The 11,233-nt window shown below is 52.1% G+C and overlaps 2 protein-coding genes across 2 annotated transcripts; one reads left to right on the forward strand and one right to left on the reverse strand.

Moving 5' to 3' along the window:
- Nucleotides 1-861: 861 nt before the first annotated feature.
- CDC26 (cell division cycle 26) lies at nt 862-1,531 on the reverse strand. The gene is made up of 2 exons (XM_075772532.1): nt 1,376-1,531; nt 862-1,288 (listed from the first exon to the last, which is right to left on the reverse strand). The coding sequence occupies exons 1-2, from the start codon at nt 1,454-1,456 to the stop codon at nt 1,112-1,114; spliced, it is 258 nt and encodes an 85-aa protein (XP_075628647.1). The 5' UTR covers nt 1,457-1,531; the 3' UTR covers nt 862-1,111.
- A 330-nt stretch (nt 1,532-1,861) lies between these two features.
- Nucleotides 1,862-11,158, forward strand: PRPF4 (pre-mRNA splicing tri-snRNP complex factor PRPF4). Its single transcript, XM_075772509.1, has 14 exons — nt 1,862-2,042; nt 2,761-2,938; nt 3,162-3,348; nt 3,579-3,666; nt 4,455-4,534; nt 4,803-4,896; nt 5,710-5,804; nt 6,103-6,161; nt 6,789-6,912; nt 8,093-8,182; nt 9,367-9,489; nt 9,582-9,689; nt 9,778-9,896; nt 10,051-11,158. The coding sequence occupies exons 1-14, from the start codon at nt 1,968-1,970 to the stop codon at nt 10,242-10,244; spliced, it is 1,614 nt and encodes a 537-aa protein (XP_075628624.1). The 5' UTR covers nt 1,862-1,967; the 3' UTR covers nt 10,245-11,158.
- The last annotated feature ends 75 nt before the right edge of the window (nt 11,159-11,233 follow it).

Below are 11,233 nucleotides of genomic sequence, written 5' to 3' on the forward strand. Positions count from 1 at the left end.
GGGACCGGAGTTTCTGAAACACCAACAAGCTGCTTCAGTTTGTGTAACTAACTCGGTTCCTTCGGCTCACCCGCCTGCACGCTGAACTCCTCCTCTTTGGGGCTCTGCGTTCCCTCACCTTTCCTGACGTGCCCAGCCAGCTGACGGGGGTACGAGTCGCTGTTGTGAATCCGGGTACGTGCTGGTTACTCTGTCAGAAATCAATCCACCTTGCTGCTTTTTACGTGACACCAGCGATAATTAAACAGCAACAATCCAAGCAACAAACATTGCTGGCAGCTACCTGAAACAGGGTGACAAACTAGCATGGCTGAGGTGATGTGCTTCCCGGGGCCGAACAGAAGCAGAACGGGCAAGCACGAGGAAGAACTGCTCAATCAGAAACTACGGGATATCGTTCCGCATCCGGGGTGGCAGCCGTTCCCTGCTGAGGGCCCGACCCCCATCCCAGCTGCGGCGCTGACTGAGCAGTGGCTGTGCAGCCGTCCCTGTGAACGTCCCTGTGAACGTCTGGGACTCGCGCAGACGCGGGGGCTTCTCTCCTGGCCCTTCAGGACAGGGCAGAGCAGCATCTGCGGGTGCCGCCGCCCGCACCCAAGCTGCAACACCCGCTGCCTTTATTCACGTGGGCTTGTAGAACGTTAGCGAGACGCTCTCCAGCACGTTGTTAGCGGGGTCACCAACTCGGAGGGCTAAAGGTTTAAATGGACACGTTCCACTGGCTCCATTCTTAACATTATTAAAGCAGAAGGTCCTTCCGAAGTGGTGTTTTACCCCCTCGCTGTACTGGGGCACACAGAGGCGAAGGAAACACCGGTGGCCTTGGTGTTTCCATCCCTGCCTGTATGGTCTGCACAGCCATTTAAAGCCCCTCATGTGATTTATTTTCTTTTTTTAAAAAAACCCAAACATTTTTATTTAAAACAAAACACTTGGCCAAGGGGCGTTCATGGGCGTGTTAACAGGACAAACTTAAAAAAAACCAAACAAAACAACAAAACAAACCCAACAACCCAAACACTAAACACGGGGGGGAGGTCGAGGCCCGGCTCCCAGCCCCGGGGCCCCTCCCGAGGCGCCGTGTCCCGGGCAGCCGGGGCCGCCCCCGCCGCTAGAACTCGAAGGTGCCGAAGTGGGCGGCGCGGCCGCCGGCCTTGGGCTGCGGCTTGTAGCCGATGCGGTCGTTGATGATCTGCTCCCGGCTCTTGTGGTCGGCGCCCAGCGCGATGGTCGCCGCCTCCTCGCCGGCCGCCGCCGCCTCCGCGTCCTCCCGCTGCTTCTTGCGGCTCTACGGGGCAAAGGGGCCGCGTCAGGGCGCTCCCGGGCGGGGGCAGACGGACCCGCCGGGGGCCGCCGCGGCCGGCCCCTCTCGCACCTCCAGGTCCTTCCGGATGCTCTCGAACTCCTCGATGTCGTCCAGCTTCAGCTCCAGCCGCGTCGGCTTCCGCCGCAGCATCGCGACCCGCCGCCGCTCTCCCTCCGCCTCAGCCGCCAGCGGCGAGGGCCGAGCGCCTCCCGGCGTGCCCCGCGCGTCCTGCCGCTAGCGGGCACCGCGCCTCCCGGCGTGCCCCGCGCGTCCTGCCGCTAGCGGGCACTGCGGTTCCCGGCGTGCCCCGCGCGTCCTGCCGCTAGCGGGCACTGCGGTTCCCGGCGTGCCCCGCTCCCCTGGCCACGTCTCCCGGCGTGCCCCGCGCGTCCTGCCGCTAGCGGGCACTGCGGTTCCCAGCATACCCCGCGCGTCCTGCCGCTAGCGGGCACCGCGCCTCCCGGCGTGCCCCGCGCGTCCTGCCGCTAGCGGGCACTGCGGTTCCCAGCATACCCCGCTCCCCAGGCCACACCTCCCGGCGTGCCCCGCGTCCCCCGGAAGTGGTTGTGAGGCGCCGGAGCTTGTGCGCGGCGCGTTGCGGTTCGTTTCGCCCGGTCCGTCCCGTCCCGTCTCCCGGTGCGCCCCCCGGTGCGCCCCCGCCATGGCCTCCGTGCGGGCACCAGCGGCGCGCGGTGGCGCCCGGGCCCCCGTGCGGGCCCCCGCGCCTCCTACGGAGGTGGGTGTCTGGGGGCGGGGGGGCGGCTCCGGGCCCGTTACGCGCACGGGGTGGTACCGAGCCGCGGGCCCGGAGGGGTGGGGAGAGGCCCCAGGCCGAGCCGGGGGCTCGCGTTTGCTTTGGGGCGTGTGGGGTTTGTGGCGGCGGAGAGCCCCCGGTGGGGGGAGGCACCCCCGTGCCGTCGGTGGCACCGGGGCCATTCAACGGGCCGCGACTGCAGCGCTTATGTGTTTTCACGGGTTTTTACAGAATCCCGCAGTTGTCCTGGGAAAGTCTGTTGTACCGCGCCTCTCCCGGGAGGAAGGAGCCGTTCCCCTTCCATCTGCCTCCGCTTTCCCGCGGGGGCACCGAGGGCTGGCGGTGCAGCGCTCCCGCCTCTCTGGCGCTTCTTCAGCGACATTAGGAAAAGCTTCATGTTCTAAAGTGGTTTTTTGAAAAATCAAAACCCCAGAGCCTTAAAAAATGAGGTCTAAGCAGATAATAAAGAAAGCAGCATGGTCTAATTTAAGCAAATTATTTAACATCGCATTTTACTTTTGATCTTTGCGCTTGGGGCGTGACCTTACTGTCCCAGATTAACACCTCACACAATTTCAGAGCCTCTTCATGATGTACGTACTAACTCTCTCTTGCAGAGCAGTGCTTTCTTGCACAAGCAAGCTGTTTGTTGACTCCTTTTTAGTCGAAACACACTTAAAATTCTGCCTTTACCTTCCAGGCCACAAAAAGCAAGCCAGCAGAGGAGAGCGATGCTCCTCCAGCCAAGAGAGCCCCCATCTTTTATGGCAGTTTGGAAGAGAAAGAGAGAGAGCGTCTGGCAAAAGGAGAATCAGGACTGCTGGGAAAAGAAGGGATGAAGGCTGCGATCGAGGCTGGCAACATCAACATAAGCAGCGGTAAGAATGTTTAACGATGTGGTTTTTGGTTTGTTTTTTTTTTTAATCCTCCTGCTCTGGAATGTGACACTTTCAAAAGTTTCTGATCAGCTTTTGAGCATAATTTAAAATCCAAAAGGTGAGACCATTGCCTGGACTGTTGGCTCCTTGTTTGGATCTTCCTGTTGGAGAAGGATCTCTCGTTCAACCTGGTTTCAATCTGATGGTTTTGGGTTTTGTTCAGGTGAAGTCTTTGATCTCGAAGACCACATGAGTGAGCGGCAGGCGGAGGTGCTGGCTGAGTTTGAGCGCAGGAAGAGAGCCCGGCAGATCAACGTGTCCACCGACGACTCTGAAGTGAAAGCCTGTTTGCGAGCTCTCGGGGAGCCCATCACGCTCTTTGGAGAAGGTCCTGCAGAAAGGAGGGAGAGGTGCTGTGTCTGTCCCCAAGCGTTGCAAACAGAGAACGCTCCGCTTTAGCCAGTTTATCAAGTTCCTGATGTTTTCCCTCTAGTTGGGGTACAGTGAGTGCTGCCAGTCAGTAACGCTTCATTGCAATGCAGCAAGAGCGCCGAGGAAGAAGGAATGGCAGACAGTGATGATTTGTCAGGTTAGCTGAGAATTCACTGAGTGAATACGACTTAATGTGGTTTTTTTCCAGATTGAGAAATATCCTTTCGGTGGTTGGCACGGATGCATTAAAAAAGACCAGGAAAGATGACGACAGGTCTAAAAAATCCAAAGATGAGGTAATGGTCTCTCTTGTTCTCAGTGCTGAGGGGGATCTGTATCTTTGAGATATCTTATTTTGACGGTCCCAGGACTCTTGACTTGGTCAGTCCATGTGTTCTCATGTTGTCCCTTTGTGCTGCTTCTGTGTTGCCCATTTTAGCAAAACTGTGGCAGTGTTTTATCTAAATCAGGAGTGTTAAGCCTTGCTTGTACTTGCAGGTCAAATTCCATGCTGCGCACAGCTTATAAAACAGGAGATTGGACGTTTGGATTGTTACTTAGTATAGCGAGTCCTTCATTGCTGTTTGTCTTCATACTCGAGAAAAAGAAGCTGTGTTCCTGCTACTGCATCTGTTTCTGCCTTTGATCTTTCTTTCTGCTTCTCTGTCTCCTTTCTGAGTTGATTTTTTCCTTATTATTTTGGGAGCTTATTGTAAGAAACAAGGATAATTTCTGCAGCTCTGGGCTTCCATTGGACTAGGTGATGTGCCAGGAAGGAGGGAGTGTAACGATCAGCTGCACGTCATTAAGTAAAATGAGTTACTGTTCAATGGGAATATTTTTGAGTGAAGTGGCCGCACCTCAGGATCTGATCTGTAGGGCAGAGAGTTTGACTTGTCTCTCTTAATCCCTTTTCCTAGGGCTGATAGTTATGCAAAATGCCATTGAAAAGAGGCCTTAACACAGCAAGATTTAAGAGCAGATGCTGTGGTGGCGCTTACGTACTAAGAGGGGGTCGTCAAAGGTAACTGACTAGAAGAGCAGTGTCACAGAAGAGCTTTTTCTTTGGTTTTGTTCTTAACAGTATCAGCAAACCTGGTACCACGAAGGACCGCGCAGTCTGAAAACAGCGAGGCTGTGGCTTGCTAACTACTCGCTCCCCAGGTGAGATAAACCAGCACAAGTAAGGAGGGAGATGCAAGCTTTTGTAAAATCTAGCTGCTAACCCCACTGCGGGCCGTGCCGGGAATTCGAGATGAAAGGAATGAGGAACGTTGTCCTTGGTAGACAAGTCCACTGAGCTCAGAGCTTGAGTTCTCAGTCACTGACTGCAGTGTTAGCCCAGTTTGGGGGAAGAAGGGGGAGAGGCTTGTTTCCAGCAGCAGGGCAGGGAAAATGTAGCGGCTTGTTACTCCACTTTTCCTCTTCACAGGGCAGTGAAGCGGCTCGAAGAAGCTCGGCTGCTCAAAGAGATTCCAGAGGCAACCAGGACATCGCAGAGACAGGAGCTACACAAATCCCTGCGAGTAGGTTTGGCATCTGCTCAGCTGCTGTTCTCACAACTTTTTCTTGATCTTCCAGAGAGATCAGAAAGAGATCAGCTGCCCGGAGTTTGGTTTTCTGCACTGTCATCTGTTAGCTCCGCTTTTTTTCTCTTCCCCTGTGCTATGCCTAAGCATGTTCTAACTCTTTCTTCAGTGATTCAGAGGGATGAAGAGATGTCCCTGCGTTGCCTTGCCGCTTGTCTGTGAAGCTAAAGGAATTTATTCCTGGCTTTGTCACGGGTTTAGCTGGCTAGGAAGGGACTGCTCACTTTCCTCTTTCTGCACAATGGTCACTAGGGAACCAAGGGAAATAATAACCAACGCGATAGTGCAAAATGTGTTTTAGATGACTCCGAGACGCTCTTTTCAGGCACGTTGAATCAGATTCCCAGCTTAACTGAACAGAAAGGCTCAAACAGACAGTGTGCTGCTGCTCAAATCCTGTTTACACCCAGAGTTATTAGCTGCTGGAGGATTTGCTTCTCCCCTAAGTGCACCACACTACCTGCCCTAGTCTGGTTGTATTTATTGGATGAGCCGTAGAGAGGCCAAAACTATAGCAAGTTCTGTGTCAAACCCGTAGTCGCAAAGCAGGCCTGCGGGATTATTGGTGGCCAGCGCCATGGGTGTAACGTTAGAGCTGAGCTGTGCCCCGGGGCCACGCTAGGTGATGGTCCAGCTGGCTTGGTGGCTCTCCTGCATGCATTTGCCTCCTTCACCTCAGTCTCTGGCCAGGGCTTTCCCTAGGTCGTTGGTACTTTACTCATTTATTGTTTTCTTTTTATTTGGTTACAGTCCTTGAATAACTTCTGCAGTCAGATTGGAGACGATCGCCCACTGTCCTACTGCCACTTCAGCCCCAATTCCAAACTCCTCGCTACAGCCTGTTGGTACGTTTTCTTTTACAGCACTTGCTTTAGGGGCGAGGAGTGAAGGAGGGGGATGTGATTGGAGACCGGTGAATTGTGAGAGTTCCGAAATCCTTTTTCTTCCTACTCTGAACTCTCTTCACCCCGTTTGAGAGCTCAGCAGAGATTTGACTCTGAGTCCATTAGTCCCTATGGTTGGTTGCCCAAAGCGTATTGGTATTTTAGCTGTTGCAGAATGCCCCCAGGGTGGTTTTGCAGCTGTTTGATCTCTTCTTTGACGTTTCTGTCTACACTGACGTCTGTTTCTTGTCTTCAACAGGAGCGGATTGTGCAAGCTCTGGTCCGTGCCTGACTGCAACCTTGTTCACACCTTACGAGGTAGAGAGCAACTTTCATTGAGACTCTTGGCTTAGTTCTTTTGTTCCTCTCTGGGTTGAGTTCCCATGTCTGAATTACTTTGTGATTCAAACAGTAGCTGTTCTTTGGGCAGGTTTTATTCTAATGAGAACATCACTCAGGCTTGCGGAGCATGGGCACATATCTCCTAATCAAGACAAAGTCCTGGCCTTTCTCTTAGAGCCAAGACCCGAGCTTGTTGTTCCTGTTTGAGTGATATTCTTGTTTTGTTTTAAAACCTGATTTGAGATATTTTGAGCCAAATACCAGCATCTTTGGCCAGGCCACTTAACAGCGGTGAGGTTCTTTGAATGGTGGTCACAACTTTGACTAAATACACATGTGAGGACAAATCTCTTGATTCCTATGTTGAATTTTCACTGCATTTTGAGGGTTACAAACCTCAGCGTGTGAGACTTTTAAGTGGCTGCTGCTGCAGTTGCAGTTTAGCTGTCCGCAGGACAGATGTGTCAGTAATTATAACGCAACTTCCACTCCAGCGTGGGAGGACACAGTGAAAGTGTTCACTGCTACCTGACTAATTAGTGACAAAGAAATGCTGCTTTTCTGAAGAACTGGCCAAGATTTTGATTTTTCCTTTCTCTTAAGGACATAACACCAATGTAGGAGCGATAGTCTTCCATCCCAAAGCTACTGTCTCCCTAGACAAGAAGGACGTCAACCTGGCCTCCTGTGCCGCTGATGGTTCTGTCAAGCTCTGGAGCCTTGAAAGGTCAGAATTGTGCCAGACATGCGCAGCTGCTGCATTGTTGTTTGGGGGTTTATTTTGTGTTATTAAACCTTGGACATTTACCATCCTCCTGCAAATATAACCTTTTCTTGTAGTTATACCAGTGCAATTCCTGGCCTCAGTATGTGCCACCTTCTTCAGCAGGAAAAGAGATCACCCTGATTAGGGGAATCAAGGTGAGGGGAAATCGTCTGAAAAGAATCGAGTCAGAACTGCTGCTGGGCATTGGTGAACTGCTTTGGGTGATGGATGGAGGATTTGGAGATTGTTTTGCTCTTACCTTTCATTTAGGAGAAAACTTCCTTTCTTGTATACTAAGAAATGAACTTTTGAGTTATTGGGGAGCACCAGTATTCGGAGAGGGACTGACCAAACGCATGACCATACACTGTAGCTTCATCCTGTAATGAAAACAAGTGGCTCTGTCATTGCACAGCGTAGTTTTGGATGTGCAGCATCTGTCTCAAACCTGTGAAGAAGAGACTGGTGTAGATAGCGAGCCCTGGCATCTGCTGGGTTTGAAAAGTGGAGCCCTGCAGTGCACCTGAGGAAGAGGCAGGCAGCTCTGAGATCCTCACTTGCTTATCCTTAGCTGAAAAGCACCGTTTTTAATTGCAGAAGCGTGCCCGTGTGAAGGAACAGGTTGTTTATGAGTCTCTTTAGTTGATCTGTTGAAAAGAAACTCTAAATGCTGCTCAGGTCCTCTGCTGAAGGCTACTGACCTGCCGCCTGTAATTCTAGGAGAATAAATACTCACTCCATGCTGCCTGCCCTGCGGTTCTTCAGAATAGCTGGATTTGCTGTAGTTCAGGATGTGTTCTGTGTAGCTGCAGTAAAACACCCTGCTGCCCAGGGAGTCCGCGGTTTGTTTCTGCTGTTACTACTTTTAAAGTGCTATTAACAAGGGGCTTGTTAATTTTCAGGAAATAATTATCCCAAGAGAACTTTATAACCAACAGGAATGTGGATAAAGGGTTTCACTTAGAGCTTTGGCCATGTGAACAAAAGGCAGAATTCAGAGTCATCGCTTGAAACTCTGATTTTCCTGTCTGGCTTGTGTTTAATTAGCAGCTCTCTTGCTGTGATCGTAATGTTTGCAGAGGCCTGGCTAGAGCCAGCTGCCTCTGACCAGTGTCCCATGATTTTTGTTTCTGTTTTTCAGTGATGAACCGGTGGCAGACATTGAAGGGCACAGCATGAGAGTGGCACGTGTGATGTGGCACCCGTCTGGGAGGTTCCTGGGTACAACCTGGTATGGAGATTTGGTTATTTGCTTTAAGACATTACCATTAGCTGTCTGGCCAGTAACCCAGCGGGCACCGCTGCTTGTCCACAGAGGAGTCCAGCAGGGCAAGGGTTGGCCATTCTTGACAACAGCTGGGCTGTTGCAATGTAAATAACAGCAAGTCACTGGGATTCCAATGACAACACCACCGAGCTGTGTGGTGGGTCGACGTGCTGGAGGGAAGGGATGCCATCCAGAGGGACCCGGACACGCTGGAGAGGTGGGCCCGTGCAAACTGCATGAAGTTTGGCAAGGCCAAGTGCAAGGTCCTGCACATGGGTTGAGGCAATCCCAAGCACAGCTACAGTCTGGGCAGAGAATGGATTGAGAGCAGCCCTGAGGAGAAGGATTTGAGGGTGTTGGTGGATGAAAAGCTCAACATGAGCAGGCAATGTGCGCTCACAGCGCAGGAAGCCAACTGTGTCCTGGGCGGCATCCCCAACCGTGTGACCAGCAGGTTGAGGGAGGGGATTCTGCCCCTCTGCTCCGCTCTGGTGAGACCCCCCTGCAGTGCTGAGTCCAGCTCGGGGGTCCCCAGCACAAGAAGGACACGGAGCTGTTGGAGCGAGTCCAGAGGAGGCCACGGAGATGATCCGAGGGCTGGAGCACCTCTGCTCTGGAGACAGGCTGAGAGAGTTGGGGTTGTTCAGCCTGGAGAAGAGAAGGCTGTGGGGAGACCTCAGAGCCCCTTCCAGTCCCTAAAGGGGCTCCAGGAAAGCTGGAGAGGGGCTGGTGACAAGGGCAGGGAGTGACAGGCCAAGGGGAATGGCCTGAAGCTGCAGGAGGGGAGATGGAGATGAGATGTGAGACAGAAATCCTTCCCTGTGAGGGTGCTGAGGCCCTGGCACAGGGTGCCGTGAGAAGCTGTGGCTGCCCCTGGCTCCCTGGCAGTGGTCAAGGCCAGGTTGGATGGGGCTTTGGGCAACCTGGGCTAGTGGAGGGTGTCCCTGCCCATGGCAGGGGGGTGGGACTAGATGATCTTTGAGGTCTCTTCCAACCCAAACCAGTCTGGGATTCCATGATTTCTTTCTCTGCACCTCATGTGAGGCCCAGCTGGTCTCCAGCTAGAAATAAAATCCCCACAGAGTTAGTGAAATATCGTTACTCTCCTTGGAGATACATGTCGTTAAACAAAGGCTTTGTTTTTACAGCTACGATCACTCATGGCGCTTGTGGGACTTGGAAGCTCAGGAAGAGATTCTCCATCAGGAGGGGCACAGCAAAGGGGTCTATGACATTGCCTTTCATACGGATGGGTCTCTCGCTGGGACTGGGTGAGTTTGTGGGTGATTTCTGCTGGTGAGGCTGAGCAGACTCTGGCAGTTGCTGAAGTCTGATGGGTAACGCGGGCATTCTCTCATCCTAGTGGACTGGATGCTTTCGGCCGGGTGTGGGACTTGCGCACAGGACGCTGTATCATGTTTCTAGAAGGCCACCTGAAGGAGATCTACGGGGTTAACTTCTCCCCAAATGGGTAAGAAAAGAACTTGCATGGTTTACGTGGGAGCTCTGAGTGCAAACCCCAGCTCCCAACAGCGTGTTCTTCCTCCACCCTTTGGTAGATACCACGTCGCAACTGGCAGTGGTGACAATACTTGCAAGGTGTGGGACCTCCGCCAAAGGAAGTGCATCTACACCATTCCTGCCCACCAGAACCTGGTGACTGGGGTGAAATTTGAACGTAAGTACCTCCTATCCAGTGTTCCTTATCCCTGCCTCTCCTGAGCTGAGGTGGCCGCTCAAAAACACAGAGAAGGCCTGTACTGGTTCGCAGAGATTTGTCATGATTTTATTTGCAATTCTCACTTTTCCCTTTTTCTCATCCTCTGCTGCAGCCAATCACGGGAACTTCCTGCTCACAGGCGCTTACGACAACACGGCAAAGATCTGGACTCACCCTGGCTGGTCCCCTCTGAAAACGCTGGCTGGCCACGAGGGAAAGGTGATGGGACTGGATATCTCCCTCGACGGGCAGCTGATAGCGACTTGCTCCTATGACAGAACCTTCAAGTTGTGGACAGCAGAGTAGCTCAGAGGTGCTGCTGATGAACTGGAATGGAGACATCAATGGCTTTCAACTAAGACTTGCTTTTTTTTATTATTAAAGAAACAAAAAAAGGATTCGGCTATTGCAAGGTGCATTACGGCAGCTGTAGTCACTGGCCCGTCTTGGGCTGAGGTGGTGTTGAAGCACCTGTGTTTGCCAGGGCTTGGCTGAAGTTAAATCTTGGGTGATGTGTTTTCCACTTTTTAGGACTGTTTTTATACTGCAGATACTGCTTTTCTGCTGTAATTTGGAGATGATCCATCTGCTTCACCCTCCCTCCCAAGTTAGGCTCACAGGTTTTCTCCAGTCTGTTCTAAACATTTGTGGGTAGCGGCACAACCCCCGGGTATGGTGCGTTGTACAGCCTCTCCTAATGCCCTTCTTACCTTCCATTTTCCAGGAGCCTTTGGTAGGAGTCTGGCTTCAAACTTGATTTGCATTCAGAGAAAGAAAACTAGCTGTCAGCATTAGAGGAACACGGTGCCCTGGTTCTCCTGCCTCTGCAGAGGTAGTCACTGAACGGAGGCCTGTGCGCCTTTGTGTTCACTCACAGTAGATGTTAAAGGCCTGGGAGGTTTTTCTTTCCCATGTATGACCTCAGACCATCTCATGGCGTAGCTCCTTGAGCTGTCTCATGAACTGGGTGTTTCAAATCCAGGTAGGGACCTTCTGTTGAAGTTTTTGCTGTGTCTCACCTGACGTGATACGAAGAAGGCTATTTCAATGTAGGATTGTTTGTTCTAACTTACGCTGTGGGGAGCTTTCTTCTTGTTTATGCTTTACATTGAAGTTTTGCAAATGTTGTGTTCTGGAAAAATCAAAATATGTTTTGAATGTGTACCCTAGCCTCTGGATCTGACTAAGGAATGGAGAAATTACAGGTACTTCACAACACACAGTTTGATTTCTGTCTGCTATCGTAAAAACCTTCAACAGAAAAGAGAAGACCAATTCACCTCTCCTTTGTCACC

This window comes from Balearica regulorum, chromosome 20, assembly GCF_011004875.1.
Source record: "Balearica regulorum gibbericeps isolate bBalReg1 chromosome 20, bBalReg1.pri, whole genome shotgun sequence".
Classification (NCBI taxonomy): Eukaryota; Metazoa; Chordata; class Aves; order Gruiformes; family Gruidae; genus Balearica; species Balearica regulorum.